General features: G+C 41.1%; 1 protein-coding gene across 2 annotated transcripts in view; it reads right to left on the bottom strand.

Annotated features, from left to right (window-relative positions):
* Positions 1-422: 422 nt before the first annotated feature.
* The window catches only part of ngfrb (nerve growth factor receptor b), a 41,767-nt gene continuing 25,706 nt past the window's right edge, over positions 423-16,483 (bottom strand). For both annotated transcript variants that reach the window (XM_050060458.1, XM_050060457.1), the window contains 3 exons: positions 8,520-8,760; positions 7,471-7,631; positions 423-5,693 (listed from right to left, as the gene is read on the bottom strand). In XM_050060458.1, the coding sequence (XP_049916415.1) occupies positions 5,350-5,693; positions 7,471-7,631; positions 8,520-8,760 (746 nt within the window). In that variant the 3' untranslated portion in view covers positions 423-5,349. The remainder of the gene's footprint in view (positions 5,694-7,470; positions 7,632-8,519; positions 8,761-16,483) is intronic.

Below are 16,483 nucleotides of genomic sequence, written 5' to 3'. Positions count from 1 at the left end.
AATTCAGTATCTGACCAAATGTCTCCTCTTCTGTTCCTGAGACATGATGTTGAGTAGTGGCTAGGAAAGTGTTTTTGCATAGCATCATGATGTCACAGTGAAGTTGACCTTTGACCCTTTGGATATAGAATGTCACCACATCATCATCATATCCTGTTAGATATTTGTGTGAAATCTAGTCATAATTAGTGTATGAATTCCTGAGTTATGTGAGGTCACAGTGACCTTGACCTTTGACCTTCAACCACCAAATTCTAATCAGTTCATTGCTTAGTCCAAGTGGACATTTTTGCTAAATTTGAAAAAGGTCCCTCCAGGTATTCTTGAAATATGGCATTCACAACAATCAGACAGACGCAAGGTCACAGTGACCTTGACCTTTGACCACCAAATTCAAGTCCAAGTAGATGTTTGGATTGGATTTAAGAGCTTTATTATTGGTTTTACTGCTTGTCTGATGTAGGAATTTTGCAAATTCACATTAAGTATAGTACAGTATATGTATTAGTATACAAGGAACATTCAGTATTTCTCAGATCTGTACAATTCAGTCCTGGTGCACTGTCGGTCTTGTCACCATGAGCTACATTACCAGGGCTTTTTTAATACCATACCCCCATCTGCATGACTACTTTATTACTCTCAAGTGCAATATCATGACATGTTTACCTTCAGTTAGGTTTACTGTACACACAATTCAATGTCTGGCCATCTAAACAAATACTGTCCAAAGAAAAAAGCCTCCATCTTCAGTCACAGTTCACAACTCTGAAGATAGTGTCGACTAAGGTATAGTACAATGAACAAAGGGCTTTTAGGGAAGGTCATTCTGTGGTGATGGCTAATATTGAACACCCTCTCAAGTTTCCTGAATCCTGCTAACTTTAATTTGACACCAAATTACACCAGTTAACACCACAACTTGGTGTTCTTACACTTTTGGATTAAACAAGATGCTAATTATTTACCTGGCAAACTTAAGAAGTACTAGTATGAAGATTTTGTTATCTTTCTACAGAGCCAGTCCTTCCTGTTTCCAGTCTTTATGCTAAGCCAATGACTGCAGCCTATATAAAGATAGACAAGGCCTCCTCCTCCCACTGTACAAAAGTGAAGCCAAAATATCCCAGATACTGGCGCTGCCATCTTGCCCTAGTGACATCATTTGGAGCCAGGGTCTATGCATTAGCAATCTCTGCTGTATCAAGTTCCCGCCTTCCAACCTAATTGTCAGCAGCTCCATAGATTGGAATGACACCAACCCCCCATTTTAAAGCATCAAATAAATTATTAACACCAAACTTAGCATAAAAACACTTGAACATACAGCAGCATGATAAGAACTACCTAAAATTCCAGAAACCATCATCCTTGGGAAAAACGTATTGGATGTTTATTATAATTTTTTAGTCTGGCCCATGTCCCATTTGCAAACATGACAGGGGGCGGGGTTTATGACCTATACTGCAGCCAGCCACCAGAGGGCGATCGAGATGTTTTGGCTTCACTTTCAGGGAGGTGTCATGTCATTATATAGTCTATATCGTCTCATCTAACTCTCAGCAAGAAAGTTAATGGGCATATTATCCAAAATTTCATACTTCAAAATGACTGACTTACTGTACTTGGTGCTCAAATCTCAGTGTATTACAGTGTTGTACAGTTTGGTGGCAGGTTGTGCTTTCCAAGGTTGAGAGCCTTTTCATTTCTGATTAGCCTTTAGCGTATTTTAAATGTATGTTCCCTATCCATGTCCAGTCTAAGAGGGAAACGTGTTTTCAACCTGGACTCTATTTTCCTATGCTTTTGTGGCTAATGGGAACAGTATTTTTGGAATTCGTCTTGTATTGAGCTAGAGTGCCTCTGCTGCAACAAAGGCCGCAATGTGATCTTCGGGAGAGTAGCATGCCATTAATTTATGTCCTCTAAAGTGCTTGTTTTTACCACTGATATGCTCAGATTATTATATGTGGCTGTATATGTGTCTAACAGCATTATGTAGTATGTGTAACCATATAACTGCATGTATACAGTACAACCTATAGAAAAATGAAGCGTTTTTCTTTACCTCTTGATCCACTCTGTCTGCATTGTCTTCCTGAAACAACTGAGCTAGCATGACATCAGTAGGAGACTTCTCCTTGAGTGAAACTTGATTGGACACAATCACAAACTGACTGGATTAAGCAAAAGGTAAAGAAAAATGTTTTATAAATCTGAGAGTGTCAGTAACAAAAACAAGCACTTTTAGTGGACGTACATTGATGGTTCACCGAAGATTACATTGCTGCCAGTTTTACAGCTACAGTACTGGTTGCAACAATCTCTCTCAATACTGAACCAATTTCAAAAACAGTTGCTCCCATTTGTCAATTAGACATAAAACATGGGAAAATAGGGTCCAGGTTAAAAAAGTACGTAAGTGTCCCTTGAATGACGCACTGCATGAATACACCTGATGGTGAGTAATTTGTTGAAAGTACCTCACAATGGAATCGACCTTCCTTTTGCCCTTCTTACCCTTTTAAACTAGCATAGCATTGATATCGTAACAAAGCCCCATTCACATAGATATTGTACCATAGAGCTGTCTTGGCTTTAACTAAAATAAAAACTAGAAAAAGACAAATTATTTACAGGCTAAAAAATGACAACTAATGGAAATATACTTACAAAAAACAGCTAAAAACAACAAATGTACAACATCAGCGGACACCTGAAATAGTTCCCAGGCACTTGTGATGCAAATCAGACATAATGACACATTTAAGAATATAGGACAATAACATAATACCATTTACAGTTGTTATGTGGGCATTAAAATACAACCTTTAGTGAGAATACCTTCATTTAAAGTAATACTACAGCATGAAGCTCAGTATGCTAGTGGTTAGTAACAATGTACAATCTGTACCTGAACGTAACAGATGAAGTTGGTGATATACATACGTTTAGCACAGTAAACTTTTTGCTCCTTCAAATACTTTCTCCAGAAAGAAAGAAAACAAATCGGTGTTAGGGTTCCTCAGTTGGCAGCAGAGTACATAAAGTATGCTTTGACAAATTCAGACCAAATCGGTGCAACACAGCACGATGTTCAATGAGCAGAGTAATGCATGCTTATACTTAAACAAGCTGATTAATGCAAACGCTGAATCCTGGGTTTCACCTTTACATTGAAGTAATCCGAAACTTTTCCGCTTTCCCTCTGTCTGATCATCCCACATCCTTTGACTTATGTCTCCACTGACTTGCCTTTTATCCAGGGGTCATTGTTGCAAACAATGAGGAAACAAGACACCCTTTTTCTTTCCTCTCTGGCAGGTTTCCCCTCGCTTATTCACCTGTTTGAAGGATTGTCAGTCGCAAGAATCCCTGTCGTGGATAAACACAGTGTCTATCGAGGGTGCAAAAAGTGTAATATCGATGTAGTAACACAATCTTTCAAGATACCCTGAGAAATAAAGCAAACAAGGTAGAAAACCCTGGGTTTTTGTTTTGCATCCTGATTGTTCTGTGTGTTTTTTTTGGTTGGAATTTGTGCGCTGGCTGACAGTGATTTGCTAGTTCCTGCATGCTTTTTACGGTTAAGGTAGCATTTCACCATCTATAGCACACACGGCAAATTATATAGATTTTAGACACAGTTTCTAAAGTCACAGAGTTACCTTAAATTGGCTACTAATAATGAGATTAAACAATACAGATGCAGCCACCTAGAATTTCCCATTACTCAGTGATACGGCCCAGGCAGGTCCGTCGTGGATCCCCGCTGGGACCTTTCCAGGTCCTTGGCTGGAATGAAATTCCCTTCAATGTTGTAGTGAACATGAGGCCAACTCGTAACACCCCTAAGCAAGACCAGTTGTATATTTACCAGACAGATTATGATAGTGATTATGGAAGCTGAAGCGATCTACTGTGCCTGAAATTAGCTGTTCTTATTATATTTGATGTATATGAGAGAGTTTTCCCCCCAGACAGAGCATGTATGATGATTATATGGCTGGGAGTTGACTGGTAACTGACTAGCAGCCGAAAGTCCATCGGATGTGAGAGGAAATTCTAGGTGGCTGCATCCGTACATGGTCCGCTCATGAGAGTGTTCCACACAGTATATGGCAGGATCTGAAGTTCTCCGTCCTCTACAATGATTAAGAATGTAAATGTATACATGATCTGTGTGCGTGTGTGTTTGTATTGTACATGCATGCATGGTTACATACTGTATGACTGCGTGTGTGTATGTATGCATGGTATGTGCATGGTGTCTGCCTATGTACATACAGTATACACGTGGTGACTCAAGGTTTGAATTCCATGTCCTTCCCTTTTCTGGGTCAGTATGAAGGAGTCTGTGTGGGGGCTCCTGTGTTATGCAGATAGGCCCGAGCACATAGAGCAGTGTCTCATGTTGCCTCGGTCAACGACCTGCCCCGCAGACCACCTAGTTGACAAAGTCCAGCCAGTGGCTCTGATAGCACTTGTCGGAAAAAGGAAGAGTCTGCAAGAACCGCTGATTACTTCCATGTGTGCTGCAGCTCAATGTCTTGAAAGTAATACATGTATTTAAAATAAGAGTAAATAGCTGGACTTTTGTTTTTGCTGAAGGAGAACAGGTTCATTTGAAAAGCATCCAAGCATCCTTCCTCAGGTTGTCATATTTTGCAAAGGTCCGGATCCTCTGTGGTATGCAGGCCACATCAGGCAACAGTAACAGACACGAGCCATTTGACAACTTAAATTCAAAAAATCTAGCATGGCATGTAAATAATGTTGCTTGTCAGGTATGGTCTCCAGACGTTTACTTCCCTTTGGTAGCATAGATTTGTAAAGTAACATTTAAAGATACAACACTGGCTTTTGAATGTTATAAGTAAGGGACAAACTGACAGTGAGTAAAGACGCAGAGGATCGGAGTTGTAGGAATGAAAGAGCCAGGTATCCACACTGAATTCAGTCTAAAAAGCCCACTGCTGCTCCGTGGTGGTGTGGAAAAGCAGGTGGATATCCAGGCACACATATGGAATGATTATAGACAATTTCCTTCCACATAGGCCTTACACTGTGTTGATTTTAAAATGTGAGAATGAACTATTATGAGGACATCCTGATGGCTATGTGAAGGATTTTGGCTTGATTAGGTATGGTGATAATTCAGTTTTTGTCTAATTTCTGGAATCTCCCTGTCTCATCCTTTCATTAAACATAAAACAATTGTTGAGATTTGACTGCTGGCTTCAGGAGGGAATAGCTTACAGCGGTTGTGGCATGAATTATGGTGAGAGGGAGGCCATGGAGGAATATTAAGATTAAGGTTCAGGTGGTTTGCTCACTGTTAAGCTTAAATCACACTACAGAAGTGGCGGTGGGCTTTACAGTACTCGGGCTCAGCACCAGACTCTGGGCGATGTCGTCACGGTTGATCTTGCGCAGTGCCGTGCACAGCGTGTCAATGCTGGCGCAGTCCTTGCTCGCCCAGTCAGACAGGAGCGCGCGGACAGGATGCTCTTCCTGCCGGAAGGTGGCGATTCGCTCCTCCTCGTATCCCAGAAGGCCCGCCAGGTTGCACCAGTCACTGTCTTCCATGTGGTTGCAGTCGTCTCCTTCACTGCCCATGTACAGCAGCTTCTCTACTTTCTCTCTGGTGTGGAGAGGAAGGAGCAAACAAGGCTCTTCATCCATGGTGACGACTGTGGAGGGAAAGAACAAGTTCATTTGGTTATTTGAATATTCATTACTTAAGTATATTCAGGTCCATGTGATTTTAAAAGAATGCTAATTTTTTAAGAGCAACAGCTAAGAATGCTATGCTGTTGATATATTTTAAAAATGAATCATTCAAGTAAAGGAATATTCTGATAGTACCTAAAAGTTTAAAGTGTCTCTACATACTCCCTAAAAAGGATGGAGGGACCTTTGATGCCAGTTTTAACATAGTGACCGTGTAACTACAACCTCTGGGTCCGTCATGTGATGCCACTGTAATTCAATTCGCTTCAATACTATTTTATTTATTTGGCCCAGTATTACAAATCACAATTTGCCTCAAAGGACTTTACAGCATACAACATCCCTCTGTCCTTGGACCCTCACAGTGGATGAGAGAACACCAAAAGAAACCTTTAAAGGAGAAAAAACTGCAACCTCTGGGTCCCTCCCATGATGCCATTGGGCCCTTTCACTTGTGTTTGGAAAGAGATGACTTAAAATCAAGGCAAATCTTTTTTTTAAAGTGTCACAACCCCTGTAAAATGACTTGTTTCTCTATCAGGGTTTAATCCATTTGTCCAATAACACTGGAAAGTCTAGAAAATATGCACAATTAAATAACTTTTTCCATGATATTTACATTTATTGTTGGGCTGTGACCTCTAGTGGCTGTGTTATTTATGACGGTAGCAAAGGAGGAAGTCTGGTGACGTAAAAATAAAGAGCATCAAATCTGTGTAGGGATGTGGGGGTCAGGATGGTGGCTGGGTCAAACAAACACAGGACTTTCACCCACGAGACCACTGTTCATGTTCTGGGTGACACCAAAAGATGGTGACAGCCGACATGCTAAACGCAAGGCTTCAAAATGGGAGTCCACAAACCAATAGGAAAAATTAGGATAGCTACGTCCGTTATTTTATACAGTCTATGTTTACAATGTTAAGCATGTGTTTAGACCTTAAACCATTCCTTTTGCTGGTACTCTCCAACAGTCAACAACTTTTTCTGTCATTGAGGTTGTGTTGAAAAAAGCACTATGGGTAGCTGCATTGCATGAACAGGGATAGCCTCTCTGTCCGTGAAAACATCATTACAGAAAATCCATGTAAAAGATGCTTCTTCAGCCACACTGTCTGATTGTCAACAGGAGTGCTTGTTTAGCACCCAAAACGCCGCCACACATCCCACCTATTACCTGTTTATTACCACTATGCAAACCTAGACACACCGTTGCTGAATGTTAATTTCTCCTGCTTGCAACACTTTGTTTTCCTCCTACTACCATAACCTGGACAAGCATGTGCTTTTAAAGTCCTGACTTCTCTCAAACTGGTTTGTCAGGACAGGACTGGAAACTGCCAGGAGCACATGCTGCCAAAAGAACAAACACTGTAGCTCTGTCAGTGCTGTAATCCCTGTTTGCTGATTTGCTACAGTAAGTTTGAAAGGTCGTATTCCAGGTGGAGCTGATGAAGCCACCAAACGTTTCATTCCTGAGGGGAAATTCTTTTCTTTCGACTGACGTGGTGGGACAGTTCACAGGGTACAGTATGTGTACACTCACATTAACACAACAGACTTATTTATGGATTCGAAGAAACTCATTATCAGGGGAATTTGGCCCCAAATAAACACTGGCTTTTGTGTGTAAATGTGCTTACGCCCAATTTAAATGCGATAGTTTGATAAATGAGGGCTATTGTATTTCTTGTTAAGAAGGGAGTGGCTTTTGTTTAGGTGCAGGTAGCGTGTTACCTGTCTGTGCCTGAGTCTGGCCCTGCTGCTCCTGCAGACTTTGGCTGTCCACAGAAATGCCGCTGTCACTGTGCAGCTTCTCGCCCTCAGGTGACGGCGTCTGGTTCTGGTTGGCTGTGCAGTTGTTGGCGCCTTGCTTGTTCTGCTTGCAGCTGTTCCACCTGAGCGAAAGGGAGTCAGAAGAGAGGATAATCTCAACTCAACTAAGACACGGAGCAACATTAGTATTTATTTTAAGTCATGTTTCTGGCAACCTGACGAATGTAACTCCAATATTCACTCCCTTTATAGCTCTGTTTTTGGGCTCCACCAATTCCTGGGGGAAATATCTGGCTCTTATCTGTGATGACGGTCAACGTCCCCAACAACTTCTGTAGTCTCGTTTAGCAACTTGTTAGCAACCAGCCTTTTTTACAACGTTTTAATGTTTCAAAATTCATGAATGAGATAAACTAAGCACAAAAAGTAAGTGTTTGGTAGATTATTTCTTTGTTGTAACATTCTTGTAGCAGACACCAACTGACCGCTGTAGCAGGGCCCATGCTCACAGGTGCTGTCAATGAGGTGCTAATCAGGTACCTGATTGACAGCACCTGGGAGTACCAGAAGCTCAAAACAAGAGGCAATAGCAACAGCAAAAAAAGCTGTTGTTGGTGGCATTGGCAGAGAAGATTTGGCAAGTTTTGGGCGCAACCCACATACTCAGCTCTGCTGCTCATCCCACAAATGCATGTTCCTTCCAAATGTGGCACCATTTTAAAGGTAAATAAACAGGCTTTCCAACGGTATAAGATTTATTGCCAAGAAGAAAAACAAAGAAATAATCTTCCAAACCTCTACCTACCTCTGTGGTTGAACAATAAATCTGAAGGGTCACAAGATGATTAGGAAAATAATTTATATTCCATTTACTGAAATTTGTTAGGATACTTTCATCTCTAAAAATCCTTCATATTTAACAATCTAAGATCTGTCATGCTTGTTCTTCTGGAAACTCCGTGCTCTGTGCCTTAAATTTAGTTTTGTTGTCACCTCTACTCTGTCCTCACCTCTTGAAGATGATGAAGGCCACCAGGCCGACCACAACAGCAGCCAGGATGGAGCAGTAAATGGGGATGAGTTTGTCATTCAGATGGTGGATTGGCTCTTTGGAATCACCATTAGTGACGGTGGTGGTGGTGTCTGGAGTACTTGGTGGGAGGTCGTCTGTTTCATCATATTCTCCATACACGGGCGTGAAGTTGCTTGTATAGTTTGTGGGAGACACTGAATCATCGTAAACTGTGGGAGCTGTGAGAATTAACCAAACAAAGTAGTTAAAACATCTTTAATCAAATCAAAGCACTTATTTTTTTAGAGACTTTAAAATGGCAGCACAGAGAAAACTCCACCATCAGTAGCAGCAGGTGGAGAAAACAGGCTGTAGACTCTTTGATACCCGCTGATCAGGATATTTTTAGCTTGAGGATCAAATTGAAAAGTTGTATCCAAGATTTAAGTATGGTTAGAAGTTTATCTTCAAGCTAGTGTCACTTTTATATATCTCTATCCTCCATAACTATTCTAACCATAAACATCTCTCACATACAACACGTACAACCAGCACACCCACACATTACATCCCACATCACTTGGGTCATTTCCCCACCTCCCCAGGGAGCCATTAACATAGGGAAGAGCAAGTATGTCCATCCAGTCCTGCCCACTTTCCTCCGACCATTAATGCTAAGCAGACATGTTCGCTCCACACTGCGGATGTTGAAACCTATCCTCGCCTGTCACTTACTTACAGTTACTCACATCATCAACAGGAAATCATCCCGTTGCCTTCTCAGGGCTCTAAAAACCTCAGGAGAGCTGCTGGATGCAAGGCGGCCATTTTTTTCACTAATGAGGTGATAACATTTTTAATGAGAGCTAATTTAGATGGATGTACGAGCGGCTGTGGGGCTTTTAGCCAAAGGAATTTTAAGGATGTGATAAGTACTTTATGGCAACACCAATACACTGAACATCCCATTAACTTATTATGCTGGAGGTCCATCATTCTTAATCCTTAACCTTTTAAGCCATTGATTTTTATTTCACTAAAAATAAAGTCTTATGATGATGTTGGTGTCATTTTACTCTGAGGCTTACCAGGAAAAGATGTAACCCTGCAGGAATATCCACTTCACTGTGCTAGTTTCATTTGACATGTGATACTTGGCGAGGACATTTGCGTGCTGTGTTTTTGAGTGTCAAGTATTCAAATGGTCATAAAGTTCAGTCAGGAAGACAATACGTTTCATGCTCAGGCTATACGATTTCTTTCTCACCCTGCCATTCACTACTAGCACATATGCTCACTCACTATCTCTAGGTGTCATTGTCTGGGTCTGTCAATGGAGTCATCAGCCAATTCACAATCAACCAATAGCACGGCGACACACCTTCTCTGTCAGCCTATCATCTTACTGCTCCTCATTTTAGTAGTAGTAGCAGATCTTTCTTGCTGCAGTCGTACAAGCCCTCCACCTCCCCATCACCACCCAGTCTTTTCAAATTCATCAGCCTCAGCAGCCATCAGCCTCAGAGTCATCAGCCGCCACCACCACTAGTGTCTGGACTCCATGGGAGATTTATCCCGCTGCCGCCCAGATGTCCCTCAGTCACAAAATATCTCCCTCTGGTGTTAATCAGCACAAATCATCTGTTAATCTGGACACTCATATTCTGTATTAAATATTATCTTTACTTAATGTTTCTGTCTCTCCTGATTGAACTGCCTGTTTGTCTTGCTTGTCTGCATCAGTCTTGATCCATCTTTATACTTAGACCAATCAGTGAAGCCTCCTCCTGCTGGGCTCAATGAGCTGTGACTATCAGGTGCTTTCAGCTCACTCAGCACGTTACTTATAATGGGCTAGCTAAAGCCAGTGATGTCACATAAGCCAATATGGTTTGTGCTTGATAACTACAAGTTTAAACCCCTAACTGCTCAAGGTGCCTGTCCAAGGCAGCCCCCTCACTCTGACATCTCTCAATTTAATGCATGTATAGATCCTGTTTGTGCATGTGTGTGTATTTCGGGCCTGTGTGTGTATGACAACAGAGTGGAAAAAATTGTAATTTTCCCTTGGGGATGTATATCTTTTTCTTCTTCTATTCTGGGATGCCAAATCAGGTATTTGAAGCCGAAACATGATGTTTTCCTAACCTTAACCAAGTGTTTTTTGTGTCTAAACATAACCACACACAACATAACACCACAGTGTTATCACAACCTAAAATTGAAATGTAAAGAAAAGTTCCAACACATCCATGGTTTGTAGAAATGTACAAGCCAACATTTATTCTGGCGACTGGCTTAACAGACCTCAGCAGCCCACTCCTCATCTCTTCTTGAGGCTAGCAGCTTGAGGCTACATTAGCTGCTACCAGCATAACACACCACAGTCTCCAATTGGATTGTTGCCAGTTGATTTGCACTGTAGGAAATGTAGGTGCCACGTTCTGCCACATCACTTTTGATCAGTTTTCCTAAACTGTCTGTTACAAATCTGACAATGTTATAGAAGCGCAATACTAAATGGGTCAAGTACTCTTCCTTAAATTACCAATATATTGGGCTGCACTTGAATACAGTGTCTCAGAAACACGAAATACATACAAACAGGCTTCTGATGATGCACTGCAGCAAATCAATTTTCTTCCCGTCTTCTTCAATATCCCCCAACAGAGAAGCACAGATACATACCTACACACTACCATCGCCACCATGGCTTGTCTTTCTCTACCCAACTGTTTTTGACCCCTATGAACACACACACACACACACACACACACACATGAAACCAGACACCATTCATTGACAGAAATCTTCTTTGTCCAGCACAAATGCCGCCTCCTCTTCTCTTCATCCTTCAATCATCTCTCTATTTTACCAAAGGCTACACTTCTGCTCACTCCAATCAGGCATTTCCTCTCCTGTCAATCAGCCATATGGTCATTTCGACGCCACCTTTTTTTCATTGCATCTTTTTCACCTCCCTCTGAGCTCCTCCGCTGATGGTAAAACACAACATCATTGTTGTCCAACCCTCCTGGTTATATCTTTTATTCCTTTTGTTCATTAACCATTCATCTCATCCATCATCCATCCTTTACTCTCTACATTACTGCGCTCTCCCTCCCTCTATCAACAGTTAAAACAGGGCCCTAAGTGCCTTTACAGAACCTCTCACATTGGATTGTCTGGCCTCAGAGGGGCGTGACCTTCTCCTGCTGAGCTCAGCTTGTTTCCACTATGCAGAGATCCCAGTGGTTACTGGACCGCTGCTCTGAGTCAGGGTTGAGACATGTTTTAATGATCGGTACAACAGCAACTCCCCTTTACTGTACCCTTAAGTCACCAGCTACTTGTATTTAGTCATCTCCATGCACGTATCAGAAATTAAATAACTGTTAGAAATAAATATATGTGTTCATTTTCAGGAAACAGTGCTGAGAAATCAATGTCGAGAAAAAAATAAAGAGCTCATCACATAAAATTTCTGCTTGCATTATGTGCACGGAGGGTACAGACGCACTGTTTCATCATACTGATTTAGCAAACAAGCATTTAAAATGAGAGGAGACAATATATTGCATGAAATAATAGAAATGTGGGTTAGAATGCGTCTCTGTCCTGTGAAAACCATGTAAATCCATATTTGGTGATTTTTAAAAGAAATTCCAGATTAAAGGTTCTTCTTTGGGTTCAGACATTTCTCTCTGTCTTAGGCTAAAAAAAACTAACTGAATGAGTTTAGAAAAATCACCATCACTAAACTTAATGTAAGGACTTTTTTTTTCATTTTTTTAGATATGTGATTTTCACTGGACAGCAACAATATGGATATTCCCTGCCCAAGGATGAGATATTGCTCTGTGGCATCACTGACTATGTTTACATGCATAAAATGTTCCGTTTTTTGCTCTCATTCAAAAAACAAACAAACAAAATCCTACTGAGCTGTTTACATGGCTAACGAAAATGACTATTCCACTAATATTCCTGTTTACATACAGCCGTGTTTTGCTGTGTGATGGCTGTGTTTGGCGGGGATCAGAGCTCTATCACAGGGGTAGTCAACTAAAATTCAAAGAGGTCCAGTTAGAGGTCCAGAACATCATAATGTCTAACTTGCGATATGATTTATTGTGATAAACACTGAAGTATCCTAATAGTTGTATCAGCGTTTGCATGTAATCACCATCTGACAAATCAAATAAAGAAAGTATCAAAATGTGTCAAAACTTTTGGTTTTCAAAATATAAGTTTTCCACCCGTGCATGGCGGACTTGTTCAATGGTGCAAATACAGATTCCCTCTTTTATTCCTTCGACAAACTTCTTGAAAAGGACGGCACTGTGATCAGGGTGTAGGGCTATTTGTTTAAGGACTAGAGTGCACCTATGTACTATGTATGTAACCACTGTTCCTACAGTGTAAAGTTTACTTACATCAGTCAAGTATGACAACCTACAGAGTATGTTTTGCTGCTTTTTCATCTTTACTTGTGAATAAATAAGCTACGAAAGAATAATTAATTTACTGTGCAACCACCAAAGTCAAAGGCAACCACCAACAGCTACCGGCAACTTTTAAAGTGGATTATTTTCTTGCATGTTACTAGTCAATGAGTTGACGTCGTGTGTATCCTATTTCCTCATTTGCAGAAAAAAATTGTCAGAGAGTCTCCAACCCTGATTGCGATATTTGCGCATATCTAAAATCCTGTTGATACCAAAGTCTTTCTTAATGTTTAAAAGTAGGTGTGTTTCTCCTTTAGATGCGAACGCATGCATCGAGGCATACATCTCCCCCCCACACACATCCCTCTGCAAACTGTTGGCAAGTTAGTTTGTGCACAACCATGGATGTGTGCAACCAACAGAGCTGCCGTACACAGGCAAGAGGTTGTGTGTTGCAAACTGCCATAAAAACACCAATTAAACACATATTCGGAATGCTCCTAAAACCTATAAACCAATAACCCTGGCGTATCTCAGATGTCTTAATTGGAAAATGCCTCATTCGGAATAAGGGAGCAATCACACCGAGATCAAACACTAGAAATGCGACGCCAGTAAAACCATTGTTTTCCGTGCGTCTGACCGGCATTCAAGCGTCTTTTTAGACGCGCATTTTTGCAGACAAAAGTTAAAATATTTTCAACTGTTTGAGTGTCAGATGCCAGTAGCTAGTGTACATTGAATAAGTCTCTAGCATCTCATTTCTGTGTGATCACCCCCTAAGGCCTAATTCAGAATATCCAAATGGAATATGCTGTTTACATGACCCGTATAAACTAATATATAAAACGAAATATTAGTGTGTATGTAAACATAGTCAGGGTTTGTTTTATTTTCTCCTCCACTGTTAATTTATATTACTCTACTTTATGACATTAATGTTAACACTATATGTCATACAGTATATATTTTATCAAGATGACAATATTAGGCCTACAGTATCTTCAAATCTGGAAAAAGTCCTCTATGATACTCTTTCCCTGATCCTTACACCCAAAGAGGACCCACACTTACACCTCACAGTGCTTCCATATACTGTAAAGCAAAATGTACCAGTAGCCTGTCATTACCATCATAAAAACTGAAAGATGTGGAGCTGTTAAACTGACAGGTTCAGCCAGCTGTAACTCTTGTAAACAAACTGCTTTTTGTTGTTATCGTTAAGCATTATTCGGATGTTAGTGAAATTACTGGAATTTTCCTCCCGGCTTTGTCTGTTAATGACTAACATGTGACTGGAAATCCGGGCACAGGCGTGCTTGCCAGCATTGAATGAGTAATTATATAGAGAGAACCTGCTGATCTCACATATGCACGCAGTGAGAGTGAGTGTGTAATTTGTCTTCAAAGTGAGGGTTTATGTGTACAGTATGTGTAGGGTATTCTACAGCAGCAGCCACGCCTGAGTTAAGCTCCTCATTCCCACCTCTTACAAACAGGTGTTGCTGCTGTTTCCACACCATATACTTTACAAGCCGACTTTGGAGTTAAGCAGAGAGGAAAAGGAGGGGCTTCCAACACGAGTCACTTGTTTTTTTTATTATATATCATTATGTCTGAGAACAGCCGCGTCTGCTGCCACGACCTGCCCAACGAAACCTGAAAGGTCTCACCAGTGATGGACATTTTTTAAGTGATGGCTCCCCCCATAATTAAAATTACATATTTTTCCTCTGACCTGTAGTGCTATGTATGAGTCTAGATTGTTTTGGTGTGAGTTGCTAAGTGATGGAGATATCAACACTCAGGAACACTCAGGAAATGTGCATCTACTCATGGACGAGAGGCTCGTGCTTGTGATAGCGCAAGATATAAACGCTGTAACCTTAGTTAGCTCAGTGATGCTAGGTGAGCTAGCAGTAGAAGCACACTTCCTCCAGCATGATGAGTTGTATGGCAGGCGTAGTACGGTAGAGAGAAAATAGTTCCTACATGAAACTGCTCACAACAAGGTCTGTGGATTACCTTGAGTAACCAGGTCATGATTTCGGGAAAGAGACATTGCTGTAGAGTTTTTTTATTTATTTTTTGGCACTTTGAGCACCACAAGCTGACTGCTGTCTAGTTCCATTATATTTAAGAGAAGGCAGACATCTCTACGGCTGACAAACAGCACTACAGATAAGAGGGAAAATATTATATATTGGAGGGGATCTGTCCCTTTAAAGTATCAAAGCACACAGCTATACAAGCACAAGTGAAGGGTTAAATAAAGATTATTGAAGAATGCTGTTGCCTTCCCTCTTTTCTCACACCTTTCTCTTTTCTCCTTGAGGCCTCCAGTTGGTTCCTACCTTACATGACCCATCTCATTTTTCTGCCCTCCTGCTCCAGATTGAACACACCCCTGAATGTGTATGCATGTTTGTGAATTTGTACAGGGCGCGTGTCTGTACACGCCTGTGCCTTTATGTGTGTGTGTGTGTGTGTGTGTGTGTGTGTGTGCCTGTTCTGCGGCAGAATGTGATCAGCACTCGTAGAGGTCAACCAGAGAAACCCGAGAGTGCAGAGGAGTAACTCCATCGCTTTTATCGACCGGGCCCCATTCTCAGCATCTGTTCGCTCTCTCTGCTCTCTCAAGCTTTCTCCATCTCTTTCTTCCTCTACTCTCTACTCTCCCCCCTGTGTGCTGCTCACATCGTCATTTATGTTTTACAGTTATTCAGTTTAGCTATGGGTTTGTCATCTTTTTGTGTAAATTTTGGGCACCACAATACAATAAAGGACGCCTTTAACAAGACTTTTTGAAAGGCTTAATTATGCTTTATAGATCAACTATAAAGATCATATTTTGGATTGCCAGGTTGTGAAGAATTAGTTTGACTGGTGTTTATACTTTCTGTTAAGATAATAATGCAGTTAACTACATGTTTTCTGACTATTATGAGTAGTTAGTAATCATTGATAAATGAGTAATAAGTCATAATTAAGATCCTCTGGAGCCTTTTTTATAAATATATGTGGTCATGTCCAATCATTCTAAGAGATTTTTTTCACAATATGGCAACCTCAACGTCTTATTAATGACTTAAAACTGATCTACAGCACTGATAAATTATTTATTACCAATAAATGAACCCTTAATAATGAATGCCTGATTAGAAAGTGGTACCACACATTAACATTAACATTAATCTGAATTGTGCTGCTGCTGTGTGCAAATGGTTGTATTTTTTCTTCTTGTGTCTTTATTTTAAGACCTAGGGCTCTAGTTTCCCGGCGCAGCGCAGGGTGGCGCAGGGTGGCGAACCCCACACAGAGCTAGTTTCAAGCAGCGCAACCCGAGGCGCACTCAGTTTGGTAGTTTGGCAGACAGAGGTGCGCTGAGATGGGTGTGGCGGCGCAGCAGGGGGAGGTGTTGACAGATCCAGCTTGGCGCAGTGACAGTTTCGTGCCAAAAGACTTCGCCGAAGGTGTGCTAAAAGCTCGCCAGCTGAAACCAGGTCTACTGTCA

Source organism: Epinephelus moara, chromosome 13, assembly GCF_006386435.1.
Source record: "Epinephelus moara isolate mb chromosome 13, YSFRI_EMoa_1.0, whole genome shotgun sequence".
Lineage (NCBI taxonomy): Eukaryota > Metazoa > Chordata > Actinopteri > Perciformes > Serranidae > Epinephelus > Epinephelus moara.
This window is presented reverse-complemented; position numbering and strand designations above follow the sequence as displayed.